A 15,000-nucleotide genomic window follows, 5' to 3' on the forward strand; every position below is an offset into this window, starting at 1 on the left:
TGACCATAATTCCACCACTGACTTGATTTGAGTGCTCATAGGCGTGGAGGTGACTGGTATCCTACAGGCTGCAGATGGGAAGTGGGGTAATTGGATTATTTAGCCTGAGAGGAGGTTGGATGGCTGGTTACTCCTCTAATAACTTGTGTGTGTGTGTGTGTGTGTGTGTGAGTGTGTGTGTTGGGTTATGCCCGTAATATCTGGGCTGTGTGTGTGTGTGTGTGTGTGTGTGTGTGTGTGTGTGTGCGTGCATGCACACACGTGTACGTGTGTGTGTGTGTACATGTGTGTGTGTGCACATGTATGTGTGTGTAATGAGGCAGCCACGTGTCAATGACAGACTACACACCAGCCTACGACGGCGACCTCATCATGCCGCGGGCCACGCCCTGAGGGTCAGCTGTGTGAAGAGTTCAAAGGTCAGAGGTCAGGGGATCAGCCCGGCCCCTACGGTCAGTCTTGGCAGCCACGATGGATTCACTCATTACTGTGATTACATTGTCACTGATTATAGACAAAGGCCAGAGACTCATGGCTGCATCCTAATGCAGTAACCGGTACAGCAGGTTGTTGCAGATTCATCCTTGTAAGCGGCCAGGGAAAAGCCTTATTGATACCTGAAAGGAGGCGCTACTTCTGGAGTTTCCATGCCTGCGATGAACCATCTGCCTGACCTTTCCCCACCCTGAATAATGAATGGCCATGTCTTATGAAACCAACCAGCCAATAAGAAACGAAAAGAAAGTAATTTGCGTTTCCTGCAGGACATTCATTACAATGCATGTAGAGAGAAGCCCCGGAATGAACGGAATGAATAACTATATGTATAGCAGGGGAGGCCGGTGGAGGTGGAAAACGTGGGCCGGTGGAGGTGGAAAACAGAGGCCGGTGGATGTGGAAAATGGAGGCCAGTAGAGGTAGAAAACGGAGGTCGGTGGACGTGGAAAAGGGAGGCCGGTGGAGGTGGAAAGTGGAGGTCGGTGGAGGTAGAAATCGGAGGTCGGTGGAGGTGGAAAACGGAGGCTGGTGGAGGTGGAAAACGGAGGCCGGTGGAGGTGGAATACAGAGGCCAGTAGAGGTAGAAAACGGAGGTCGTGGATGTGGAAAATAGAGGCCAGTAGAGGTAGAAAACGGAGGTCGGTGGAGGTGGAAAAACGGAGGCCGGTGGAGGTGGAAAACGGAGGCCGGTGGAGGTGGAAAACGGAGGCTGGTGGAGGTGGAAAACGGAGGTCGGTGGACGTGGAAAACGGAGGCTGGTGGAGGTGGAAAACGGAGGCCGGTGGAGGTGGAAAACAGAGGCCGAGCTCATTGTAACACACGGAGCTGAACGAGGAGCGGTGACAGAGGCCTCATTGTTGCTCCACGCATCACAATGAGCCGTACCTCTGGTCTACACCTCCGCCAGCCTCCGCTGATTCATACGTTACCGCGGGTCCTTAGCAACCCGCTCCATTGATCTCTACGGAGGCGGAGTGTGAGAGAGAGAACGAGATAAACATAAAGGTAATTAGCGACGCCTTTGAGGTATTTATAGAGACTTGTAGGCTACTGGTTCCTACAAATCAAAGACTAATGTAGCGCATCCCTCAGCATGCAATATTATTACTGTACTTTGATCTTGAACAATAGACAATAGCCTGTTTTCTAGAGCAGAGATTTTTGCCCAAGGACGGTTGCTCATCAACAGTCACTCCTGGGCTTGAACAGGGCTTACTCCAGGCCTATTCAGTGTGTAAAACTCTGCGCTTTTAGCCTCCTTAACCCCCCCTGGTTCTCCTCTAACCCCACCCTGGTCTTCCTCTACCCCCCTGGTCCTCCTGTACCCCACCCCTTGTTCATTAAGAGGCCAAACAGAGCTATAGGAGTCGGTTGAGAGCAAGGGTGAGAGCTTCTTATCATCCAAGTGCTTTAGTTGACTAGCGAGCTCAGTGGATGGGAAGCATGAATAGCTGACTAGCGCTTTGTGTCAATACAATTGTTGTAAAGTGCTTCAGTTACACCAGAATCTGTTAGGAAACCCAAACATTTGATGAATAGCGTTGCTAGTGTCTCCATAGTTCGCCATCGTACAAACGTCAGAAAGTCAACAAATTGGAGGTCATATGGGGGGGGGGGAGGGGCGCAAGTGCAGACAGACACCCACACTCACACACACCTACACGCACACACACACACACACACACACAGACACGCCCACACACTGGAAAGGCCAACTGTGGAAATCCAAAGGATCTTGTTCCCAGGGCTCCAAGCGACTGACGTCTTCTATAAAGACCGTGGAAATGATTTAACAGGACTTAACACAGGCATGTCTCAGGGACCTATTATGCAATAAATACGCAATAAATTCAGTTGTATTGTCTGGAGTTGTTGTGTAGAGTAGTGGGAACACTGTGCAGTGCTGGTCTGTGCATCAGAACACATTGAGGTTAGTCTGTAATAAAGCCCCCCCCTCTCTGGAGGACAGGGAGGCCGCAGGGTAGGAGAGTAACTCCACATGCAGTCCCTTTGTGATGACGATGGGCTTGTTACGGCCTTCACAGGGAGACAGAGAGAGCCCTGGACACACACACACACACACACACACACACACATATACAGACACGCATACACACACTCACACACACACACATACACACAAACACACAAACACACACACATACATACACGGGTGCACAGACAGACACACACACAGAATCAAGTATAACAGGGTAACATTCATAGGCTTCAGTTCCTCCTGGTAGAGCTGAAGGAGCAGGGTAGGGCAGGGCTGTAAGGAGCTGGGTAAGGCAGGGCTGTAAGGAGCTGGGTAGGGTAAGGCAGGGCTGTAAGGAGCTGGGTAGGGTATGGCAGGGCTGTAAGGAGCTGGGTGGGGCAGGGCAGGGCTGTAAGGAGCTGGGTAGGGCAGGGCAGGGCTGTAAGGAGCTGGGTAGGGTAAGGCAGGGCTGTAAGGAGCTGGGTAGGGTAAGGCAGGGCAGGGCTGTAAGGAGCTGGGTAGGGTAAGGCAGGGCTGTAAGGAGCTGGGTAGGGTAAGGCAGGGCTGTAAGGAGCTGGGTAGGGTAAGGCAGGGCTGTAAGGAGCTGGGTAGGGTAAGGCAGGGCTGTAGAGAGCTGGGTAGGGTAGGGCAGGGCTGTAAGGAGCTGGGTAGGGCAGGGCAGGGTAGGGCAGGGCTGTAAGGAGCTGGGTAGGGTAAGGCAGGGCTGTAAGGAGCTGGGTAGGGTAGGGCAGGGCTGTATGGAGCTGGGTAGGGTAACGGCCAAGCTCCACCTGCTGCGTTGCGTCAACTCGCCATCGGCGTTGCGTCAACTTCCCGTTGTCCAAGCTCCACCTACTGCGTTGCGTCAACGTCAACGTTCTACTCTAGCTCCACTGTCATTTTTTAAGTGTGGACCCGATCTCACCCCATGCTCGGTCCTTCACCTGGGCATCATGGTACAATCTGTCATTTGTCGCATATACAAAATTATATTTTTCGACCTCAAGGATCAGCCGTTCGTCGTCCATTCCTGCAACAAGCTTTCAAGCACCTGTGGTGATTGACAGCTGACTCGCGTGAATAGCAATTCGCAATAGCTGAGTAGTTGGCTACAAGCATTTTCAATCTGGTATTATCTCTATTAACCGCTGTGGTGATCTAACAGCTGATAAAAAATATATCATATATATATCATAATATCAAGTGCACTACAAACAGAGCAAAACATTAAAACAACACCAGAAAACAACCAATAGGCTATACAATTATAACCAACAACTACAATTGTAAATATACATCTCACGCCCCACGTGGGGCAAATATACGTCTCATTGTGACGTCTGCGTCCACCGTCAAAAATCTAACTTTTTTGAATGTCTACTTTTGACACAGCCATCGGACGCAACGCAATGCTGACGCAACGCAGCAGGTGGAGCACCTTTCATTGATTACAATGCATTTGATCCCAATTTCGGACGCAACGCATATTTGACGCAACGCTCGATGGCCATGGTGGAGCTTGGCCGTAAGGCAGGGCTGTAAGGAGCTGGGTAAGGCAGGGCAGGGCAGGCCATAAAATGACTGGATCTCAGCAGAGAGCAGCAGTGACCTTTCCTGTTGAGGCAGAATAACGGGGCTTCCCAGGGTGCCTGCAGGGGCCCTGCGGCTGTGGACCTGTCAGACCCAGGGAGGATGATGAGTTCTTACAGGACAGAGACACCCCCCCCCACACACACACACACATATACAGGCAAGCACAGCCACACACACAGGCACAGACACAGACACGGACAAGAACACACACGCATACGTACACACATACATATGAGAGCACACACACACATGCACGCACGCACACGCGCACACACACACACACACACAAAGGAGAGCACACACACACACACACACTCAGAGACACACACACACACAGACACACACACACACACACACATACACACAAAGGAGAGCACACACACACACACACACACACACAAGGGCAGCAGTTCTAACGCAGGGGGCATACACACTGATGACTGAGATGTCAGGGTGCAGACAGAGCTGTGAGACGGTGCTTATCTGGCTCCACATCTTTGTGTGTGTGTGTGTGTGTGTGTGTGTGTGTGTGTGTGTGTGTGTGTGTGTGTCACATCTGTCAAACCCTGCTGCTGAGTGCTGCACAGACGCTGTTGGTGACACTGTCTCACCTGACCTACAGACATTATTATCTACCCTTAAACTATAAAACATTTTAATTAAAAAAGACACTTTCCTCCGAAAGTAGGACTTAGATGACTGAGAAACTAGTCCCTTAAAGAATTAACACACACACACACACACACACACACTGTATAACTTACATTTCTGTCAAAGTATTTTATTAGGTGCCAAATCCATAATATGTTGAGAGAGAGAGTTCTTGAGGTGTTCCTATATCACAGCGTGAGGTGTGTGTGATCTCCCTGCCTGGCACTAACAAGCCCAAAGAGGCACTCACACACACGCATGCACACATGCACGCACACATGCACACACTCACGCACACACACACACACACACACACACACACACACACACACACACACACACACACACACACACACACACACACACACACACACACACACACAGACAGTTCTGATGGAGCGGGGGGGGGGGCACACACACTGTGAGGTGTAGGTACCGTCTGTGTGAGAGCCTCTCGACGTTCCCCTAAACCTAACCCTGCGTGTTGTTGTCTCACAATTACCAAACGGATCACTTCCTGCTTCCAGGCTATTTCCAGAGGTGATAATTGGCCGGGTTCTTGTCGTGTGAATAGATGTTAGCGGCTAGCTGTGCGCTAATGGGAACTCTTAGCAGCATCTCTAAACCGGAACAGTATGGTGTCAGGTCAGGGAGGACATGGTTTAGAAAAACCAGAGGACGACTTCAGGAGACTTTACTGAACGTTCAGACGTTTGGTTTAGAAAGAGGGGCGGTTGTGGCTCAGGAGGTAGAACCGGCGTCTAATGACCGCATGGTCGGCACATTGTGGACACGAAGCAAGACACTGAACCCCAAATTGCTCCCATCGAGCAGTCTGGCGCCTTGCATAGTATCTTGCCACCATTGGTGTGTGAATGTGTGTGTGAAAGGATGAATGAGAGGCCGTTGTAAAGCGCTTTGGAATAAGCCGCTATATAAGTCAGTCCATTTACCATTAAGACCAGAGGCTTATTCAGGAGACTTTACTAAATGTTTGGATCAGGGAGGATGGGCTCGTTGTAAAGCATGGGATGGAATCCAGAACGGTGTTTGATGCAGTTTCAACATTCCGTCTCATACATTACAACGAGCCCGTCCTCAGATTCCTACCTCCACCAGCCTCCCCTGGTTCAGATAGAAATGTGCTGTGTAGAGTGCCCCGCGGTGGTGTAGCGGTCTAAGCACTAGCCACTAGTGCAAGCTGCCCACCGGGGACTGGGATCAAATCCCAGCTCGCCAGACCCGGATATGGCCGGGGCACACACAGGGAGCGGCATATTGAGCGGCCGCTCCCGAGGGAGGTATAGGAATATTTCCGGACAAGGATCCGTCGCGCAACAGCGCCCCCGGGGTGCCGGAATAACGGTGCTGGGCTCGAGGAGCCAGTCAGATAGTCTGCCTGGCGGCCTCCTCTGGGACTGCCGGCCACGGGGTTGTGCGGCGGATCCTACGCAATAGGCAGGGGATAATTGTTTGGGTTCAATTGGATACCAAATTGGGTGAAAAGGGATAAAATCTGAAAAACAAATAAAATAAAATAAAGAAATGTGCTGTTTAGAACATGCTATATTAGTTGTTAGTTGTATACATTACATTTCTATCTGCCACTGTGATCACTGTGATCACCATCTCTGAATGAATACAACCCCAGACATTCAGATGCTACCAATGTTGCCATGGGTCAAACCAACGCTTGTAAACTCTGTGTGGGAAGGTAAAGGTACAGGGTAGAAGGGTAGATAACCTGGACTCAGTGCTGAAGGCGTTCGGATAGAGTAGTGTATTTTACTGTTGCATATTAAATGTGTTGTTTTGTAGTTGTAGTCATATTGTGTGGGCAGGGTGCACCAAGAGAGCTTGGTCTCTTCCCTGGATAACTAAAAGTTCAGTAAAACAGTAAAGTCAAATGAAATGTGGAGTAATGTTTTGTGTGGCCTGGTCCTCTGTGGTTCAGTTGGTATGGTGCTTAAAACACTTAGGTTGTGGTGTTGGATTCCCACTGGGTCCATATATAAACATAATAATAATAATAATAATAATAATAATAATAATAATAATAATAATAACTTTATTTGTATAGCACTTTACATCAAAGTGCTTTACAATAGGTAAAAACAACAATTTTAAACAAATTAAAAACAACTATTTCAATTTAAAAACACAACATAATTACACAGCACAGATACACAGCCTATGGCACATAGACAACAGAAAACAGGTGGGTCTTTAACTTAGTTTTGAACATTTTCACTGATTCAGCCTGTCTGATGTCTAATGGAAGGTGGACATGTATGAAAGATTCACTCACTGCAATGTAAATTGCTTTGGATTAAATTAGATTTGATTAGATTCAACTTCATTGTCATCGCAGAGTACAAGTACTATACAACGAAATGCAGTTTAGCGTCCAACCAAAAGTGCAAACAGTGATATAAGGGCACAACATAAATAGAACAAGAATGGTAGTGATAGGTGACTATGCATATGCAATATACAGTATGTGCAGAGCCAGTATTGTAAACATCAGTTTAGTTTAGAGGTATATACATATAGGTATATAGAGTTATGGGCTGTATACAGAATATACAGGATAAAAGTGTCAGCTAAATGAAATGTGTATGATGTTTGTTTGGCAGGACAACGTTGACCTGGGAGACCTCATGTTCTCCTTGTGTTACCTGCCCACGGCCGGGAGGCTCACCATCACCATGATCAAGGCCAGGAACCTCAAGGCCATGGACATCACTGGAGCCTCAGGTAGGCAGAAGCAGCCTTGAGAACCCATGGTTCACCAGCCTAATGGCCCAAAGGAGCAGGAGCCTATTTCCTGTTTCAGTAGTGTGAGGCAGCTTGATGTACACACCCCCTGGACATGACGCGGGTATGTCGCAGGGTCTTACCCCCAATCCAACCCTTAATGCTGAGTGCCTAAGCAGTGAGGCATCAGGTACCATTTTTCTAGTCTTTGGTACGACTCGGCCAGGGATCGAACTCACGACCTCCCGATCTCAGGGTGGACACTCTAACCGCAAGGCCACTGGGCTGGTGCATTAAAGGGTCGGATGGTTCAAGATGTTTCAAGGTACAGTCAGATGGTTCCTTTGAAAGTATTCTATGGGCCAGGATAAACTTTAATCCATGGGTCAGAGTGGTTCAAATAGCCACTACTAACTTCAGCTAACTGTAGCCTCCGCTAACACACAAAAAAAAGGCAGTGATGGGGGGGCTAAAAACCAAAAAGCTTAACATTTGTGTCATTTTTATTTTTATTTTTTTTTCCTAGCACCAGGGGAGCCCCCCCTCCCAAATGTCGTTGTTTGGTACCTGTACTATATCAATGACAATAAAGACCATTCATTCATTCATTCAAAACACAAAACACACACTACAGACCTTAGTTCAGCGGAGCATCTCTATTGAAAGTGCCTTCTAGCCACTGACGGCATAGGAGGAGGGAAAACATTTGCGGATCCGCTTGTCTCAATGCTGGAGAACCATAACAAACTCATCAGCTGTTCTAATGTGATGTGACAGCCGTGGGATATTGATTTGCCGTTCTATTCTCATTCATCACATGGTCCTATGGGCAGACAGCATGACTAATGTTATCAGTTTTCCCAGACTGCTGAGGTGGTAGCGTATCACCTCTTCGTGACACCTGCAGTACTGTATGTCTGCCTTGGGCTCACCCTCTCCCCCTGTATCAACCTGAGGTAACACCTAATAACATCGGTCCCCCCCTTTGAGTTGACCCTGCTCACCCTACTCTCCTCAGATGCCCAGTGTGAATTAAGTTGTAGACTATCACTATCATTTCATGCATACTTTCAAATATTTATATTGGTTTTTAACATGTTTACATCACCTCTTAGTTGTGCCTGTCTTGGCAACACTAGAACAGCCATGGGTGGGGTCATTTGACCAAGTGAGTAAAAACAAAAGTATACCTTTGCACTCGATCAAATTTCAGGACCCTCCTTTCATGACTTTGCCTAGATATGTGCGTATCTAGCAGTATCGTTACATTTTCAATCATCAATCAGGATAAGCTAGTCTAAAGCTATTTAGCAGTTTTTCTGTGTAGGAGGCAGGCTAATTTACAAGACGCGCCAACTAGTGGTCTTTGTGTGTAAGTAGCAGCTTCCCATTCTAAAGACTATGGTCATTTGACCCTCGAGGCGGCGCTAAGAGTAGGTGATATAAGCACGGCTGTCCTGATGTTAACCCTCTCCAACCTGCCACCCTTCCTCTCCTCAGACCCCTACGTGAAGGTGTCTCTCATGTGTGAGGGTCGCAGGCTGAAGAAGAGGAAGACCTCCACCAAGAGGAACACCCTGAACCCCGTCTACAACGAAGCCATCGTGTTCGACGTCCCTCACGAGAACATCGACCAGATCAGCCTGCTCATAGCTGTCATGGATTACGACCGGTGAGGAGACTTCCTTCATGTCTTGAAAAAACACTTACTGTACTGTGGTGTCCCCTTTGACAGCATTGTCATGTTTGGCTTTCTGCAAATACAGAACGTTTGAGGTGGCTTTACTATAGTAAATTCATAGCAGTCATGAACTACAGTAGGTCAGGAGACTCGTAAAGAGTCCTAAAGTAATCTGATCTACTACCCATACGGACGCATGTAGTGAGAGCTAGAGGTGGCAGCTCTAAATCGATAGACATAGTATATGGACCTAAAGTATATAGATAGATATAGTATATGAACCTACAGTATATAGATAGACATAATATATGCATGGACCTACAGTAAATACAAATATGAGATTAAACATTCAAACACACCCCTGGAATATCAACAATTCTGAAAAAATTAATGTGACACAGTCTGGTGAAAGGAGCAACAAATCAACGGCAACAAATCAAAAGGTTCAGACTTTTATTTTGAAACACAGAAATACAATTTCAATGTTGTTGAAAATCACAACACACACTCGCTAGTCAAGCCAAAATATTGAAATGCAATGGATTCGGTGAGTAATCCCCACTGCTACCTAGTTAACTATAACACTACTTTCATTGTTAGCAGGCTCACAAAACAAGCTGTGCGAGTTGACTAGCGAGTGTGTCAATCTTCACTTTTGATTGGGCTGAGCCCCCCACCGGTCCTAGCCACCGCCTGGGGCAAGACGCACATTTGAGGGGGGCTGAGCCCCCCACCGCCCATAGCTACCGCCGGCCTTGGACGACAACCCCCCAAAGTGGTTAACAAAGTGTGACTAAAACAAGGGCTTGGAAAGCAAGCAGGTGGCAGTCTGTTTGCAGAGAGCCTAAAACTCTGGCTCTGGAGACAAGACAAAAACAAAAAGTGTTGGATGGACATAAAATAATAAACATGATGATTAGATGGTGAACACAGTGTACAGGAGTCTGCCTCCCAAAGCGGCTCCCGGTAAATATTTCAGGAGACGTATGACATCATCTGCTGAACGCCATTATAATCAGTGCACCAAGGAGATGGTTCGCAGACCGAGAAATGTACAAGGCCCAAGGGAGGCTGGAGGCAGACAGCGGAGGGACAGGCTCATTGTAACGCATGGAACGGAAGGAGGAACTGTGTTTGATACAGTTTTGACGTTCCCTTCCGTGCATTACCATGAGCCCGTCCTCCGATTTCTACCGCCACCAGCCTCCCCTGACAAGAATATCCTCAACATAATGAGGATTTGTTTCGGAGGCCGAAGCTGCTTATTTCTTTCCGCCTGCAATTCCCCCATGTCTGGAGTGTTGTTAGCCCTGTCCACTCACGTACACTTGCATCACTCTTCTAACACACCACTCTGGTATAGGCCTACTGTATGTTATTGTCCAATAAGAACATGAATGAAGGGGGGGCTATTTTTCCGACGATGCTGGTGTTTGAAGTGACGGTACGTTTCCCTCCCTGTCTCACAGCGTAGGACACAACGAGGTCATCGGGGTGTGTCGGGTCGGTAACGAGGCAGAGAACCTGGGGCGAGACCACTGGAACGAGATGCTGTCCTATCCCCGCAAGCCCATCGCACACTGGCACCCACTCGTAGAGGTATGTGTCTGTGTCTGTGTGTGTGTGTGTCTGTGTGTACATGTGTGTGTGTGTCAGTGTGTATTTGTGTGCATGCATGCGTGCACAGGTGTGTTTGTGTGTGCGCACGTGCGTGTCTGTGTGCACACATGCGTGGCTCAATGTACAAGTGCATGCATAAGCACAAGTGTGTGTGTGTGTGTGTGTGTGTGTGTGTGTGTGTGTGTATAAGGGATGCACCGAATAAAAAATTATTGGCCAAAGCCAAAGCCGAATTTAAGGAAACATTTGGCCGAATACAGAATACAGAATACAGAATACAGAATACGAACCGGCAGTTTTTCATTTATTTTTGTACCATTGCATAAATTAAATACATTTGCCTTTTTATTCATGCTTTTCAAAGATTGATTTTTTTTTTACTTTTATTGATCACTTTTATTGAACATTCCAGCAGACATTAGGCTATACCAACAAAGCACAAAAACTGAACATAAATACATAAGGACAGCATTGCATCTTTCAACGTTTGATCGTGTCATCAAAAAACGTCTACTCAGGGTTTGTCTTGGCAGAAAAAGAGGTGTTATGACAGAGAAAGTTTGTTACTCCTTGTCAATGACATTAGTACCATGTCAGTCCAAAACCTATTGTTGACTGTCTGATCAATAGAACTTTTCAGCGATTGAAAACCCTGATAGGCTTCAAAACTGATCATTTTGCAAATAATACATTAAAAGTAGCACTTACTAACGCTAGTATAGGCTCAACTTGTCATTCTGGATAATGAAACAGCAAGCGCTGGTTCCCTGTTCCACTGTACATTCGGTGGCCGAACCTTCGGTGCATCCCTAGTGTGTGTGTGTGTGACTGTGTGTGTCTGCACACATTCGTGGCATTTGAAGTTGACAGATCAAAGCTTGGGTGGTACCTAAAAAAAGCAGCGTAGGCCTTCAGCATGTATCTGATCATGTGTGTGTGTGTGTGTGTGTGTGCTCCGTGGGAGAAGAGTGGAAGAGTTTCCACCTCTATGGCTTTGGATCGACCTCTAGCTCTCACTCACGCCGGTACTTCTAGCTTGTTGAGATCACAGTTACATCACTCACATCAATACTTTAATTGTAATAGTGAACCGCTCATCCGTGATCAGACTTAAGAGTATCAAATAGAGTGAAAAAAGCAGCATCCGCACGCTCAAATCTGTGCAAAATTAGTTCGGGCATGACCGAAAAAGCTCGTAATAAACAACGATTTCTGCACAGATTTGAGTGTGCAGATGCTGCTTTTTTCACCTGTGTCTTTAATTGTCAAAACAAACCCAGAAGAATCTTGAGGACACCTAATTTACAGATGAAATCAAAAGTTTATCGTATGGACGTTTCGTCCACACGGAACCGCGTTCTGGGAGCCTGAATACGCAATTTTTTGAAACCGGGTCCCAGAGTGAACAAATCTGAAGACGCCACCCTTGCATTTCCGTCTTTACAAGCCGATGACGCCATGGCCCCACCTCTCCCTTAACCCGCATGCGCTACCCCAGCCAACAACAACAATGGCGCCTTACAGGGTTGTTGCATTCGTTATTTTTCATCGCACAAGTTTTGCGCATGCTCCATTCTTCTTCTCTGTTTTTGGTGTAATTGGTGGCAGTGTTACAGCATTTTCAGTGGTTTCGTTTGGACGCACATATTTCTTGAGACGACTTTGTGTTCACGGAAAACTCGGTTCTGTCTCTGTGTGGATGTGGCCTTAAAAGCAGGGTTCAAAGAGTTCCTGGTCGAGTTAAACGTAATTGTTTTGACACGCGGTCCATTGATATGATGTAGACGTAGTATAAATGACGTGTTGTCATCATGGCTGCAGGGCCTGTGGCGACGCTCTGTAACAGCGCAGGCTATTAGCTCAGAGTTGAAGCCTCGTTGACAGCCCAAGAACAGGATAATGGCTTATTTGTGTTATTTTCAAAGGCTGTGAGATGTTGTTCTTTGGGGACAAGGCTGGCGAAGGCATTAGCGACACACAAAGAGAAATAGACACACACACACACACACACATGCAGACACGTGCGCACATGCACGCGCACACACACATAGAGAAAGAGACACACACACACACACACATGTAGACACGCACACGCAAGCATATACTCACGCACGCACGCACACACACACACACACACACACACACACAGACACACACACACACATAAACACACATAAAAAAGCACAGACAGAGACACCCACACATATCTTTCTTTGTTTCGCCTCAAGCTTTTAAAGAATGGGTGTTTTAGTGAGTCTTAGTGCAAGACTTACTGACCCTCAACACCACATACACATCAATAATTCACAACCCTGGCCTCTTGAGCTGAGGTTCTACTCTCTATGCACACACATAAACTCCCCCCCCCCCCCCCCCCCCACACACACACACACCGACAGACAGACAGACAGACATACATACATACAAACACACACACACACACACACATACACACACACACACTCATAAATTCTCCCTCCCCCCTACACACACACACATACACCGACAGACAGACAGACAGACACACACACACACACACACACACACACTCACACACACATACCTACACAAACACCCACACACACCATTTCCAATGTGCTCTCGCCTTGGTCCCTTCCCTTGTGCTGCTCTAAGGCTGTTATAAAATGTTTAGGAACACAATCAGACAAAAGGCTGCCGAGGCTTCCTCACTCCTCCTACGACTGGATGATGAAGCTGACTAGACTCCAGGGGAGGCTGGTGGAGGTAGAAATCGGAGGACGGGGGGGGTGGTATATTGACGTGTTTAATACCATTCCTCATTCCATCCCATGCATATACAATGAGCCCATCCTCCGATTCCTCCCTCCCTCCCCCAGTCTCCCCCAGCCTACAGTAGGATCCAATTCAGAGGGCGTCTGAGGCTAACACACAGAGAAGATTTAATCAGTGGGCCGGTGTGGGTTTTTTCACGGCGGTGCGATATCATCCACAGGGGCGGGTGGCACCGAGACAAACTATTTTCTTCGTTTTTTTCTTCTTCGTTTTTTTTCAAAAATAAATTAGAATCTTTTTCCAGGGCATTCTGGGACAGCCCCCTCTTACTCCCTCTGTTTGCTGAAATTACATTACACCTCCGACTATTTCCTCTCTCTCTCTCTCTCTCTCTCTTCCTCCCTCCCTCCATTCCTCTCTCTCTCTCTCCCTCTCTCTCTCTCTCTCTCCCTCTCTCCCTCTCTCCCTCTCTCTCTCTCCCTCTCTCCCTCTCTCCCTCTCCCCCTCTCTCTCTCTCCCTCTCTCTCTGCCAGTCAGCTGTCTGTTGTTTTTTAGTCCTTATATAACCAAGCTGTTCTCTGATTCTGGGCGTAAGTTGAGTCAATGACAGGTAAAGGTAGCCCCGTTGGGGGTGAAGAAGTTTGATGCTGTATTGGGGAAGTTAGCTGGAAGTTAGTCCACAAGCTGTTCATTTTATGGACAGTGTGACTGGATTTTGATGCTAAACACACACACACACTCATATGCAAAAACATACACACACACACAGACACAGACACACATGCACGCACACACGCACGCACACACACACACATACATATGCACAAACTTACACACACACACACACACACAGACACACACACGCACGCACGCACACACACAGACTCAGACACACACACACACACTGCAATTATCTGCAATTTCTTGAATCGAGGCTTCTGTTTCATATGATCCTGGCTCCTCCCCCTACAGCGGACAACCTCTGACTCTGTTTCCTGTTTCCTGTTTCCTGTCTGTCCTCTCCAGTGGGTGGGTCAAGGAACCACCGACGGAAGCCAGAACTCTCTGAAGACCCCGCCTTCCCCCTGACCTAGGCACCCGGTGGCGCCCTAGAGGGGGGTCCGCACCACCACCATCAAGACGACAGGAGAAGGTCAAAGGTTAACTGATGTTAGGTTTCACTTCGTGGGCACTCCTGCCCAACACGCCTGAGGGTGGGTCTCCATAGTCTAAAGTGACGTCCTCTCCTTCTAGACCTCTCCTTGTCTTCATCTCCTTCATCTTCTTGTCTTTCTCGTCCTCTTCATCCTCCTCTCCTTCTAGACCTCTCCTTGCCTCCTCTCCTCCATCTTCCTCTGCTTCATCTTCCTCTTTCATCCTCCTCTCATTGTCTCCTCGTTTCCTTCTCTCCTCTCCTTCTCTCCTCTCCTTTATCCTCCTCTCCTTGATCTGCACTGACAAGAATGAG

General features: G+C 47.7%; 1 protein-coding gene across 1 annotated transcript in view; it reads left to right on the plus strand.

Annotated features, from left to right (window-relative positions):
• The window catches only part of syt9b (synaptotagmin IXb), a gene marked incomplete at both ends in the record, with an annotated part of 42,336 nt that extends 27,715 nt beyond the window's left edge, over positions 1-14,621 (plus strand). Inside the window, 4 exons of the mRNA XM_080544945.1 lie at positions 7,357-7,477; positions 8,978-9,149; positions 10,628-10,757; positions 14,559-14,621. Coding sequence (XP_080401071.1) covers positions 7,357-7,477; positions 8,978-9,149; positions 10,628-10,757; positions 14,559-14,621 — 486 coding nt within the window. The remainder of the gene's footprint in view (positions 1-7,356; positions 7,478-8,977; positions 9,150-10,627; positions 10,758-14,558) is intronic.
• Between the last annotated feature and the right edge of the window lie 379 nt (positions 14,622-15,000).

Source organism: Nansenia antarctica (genome assembly GCF_963989245.1).
Source record: "Nansenia antarctica genome assembly, chromosome: 14".
Taxonomy (NCBI): Eukaryota; Metazoa; Chordata; class Actinopteri; order Argentiniformes; family Microstomatidae; genus Nansenia; species Nansenia antarctica.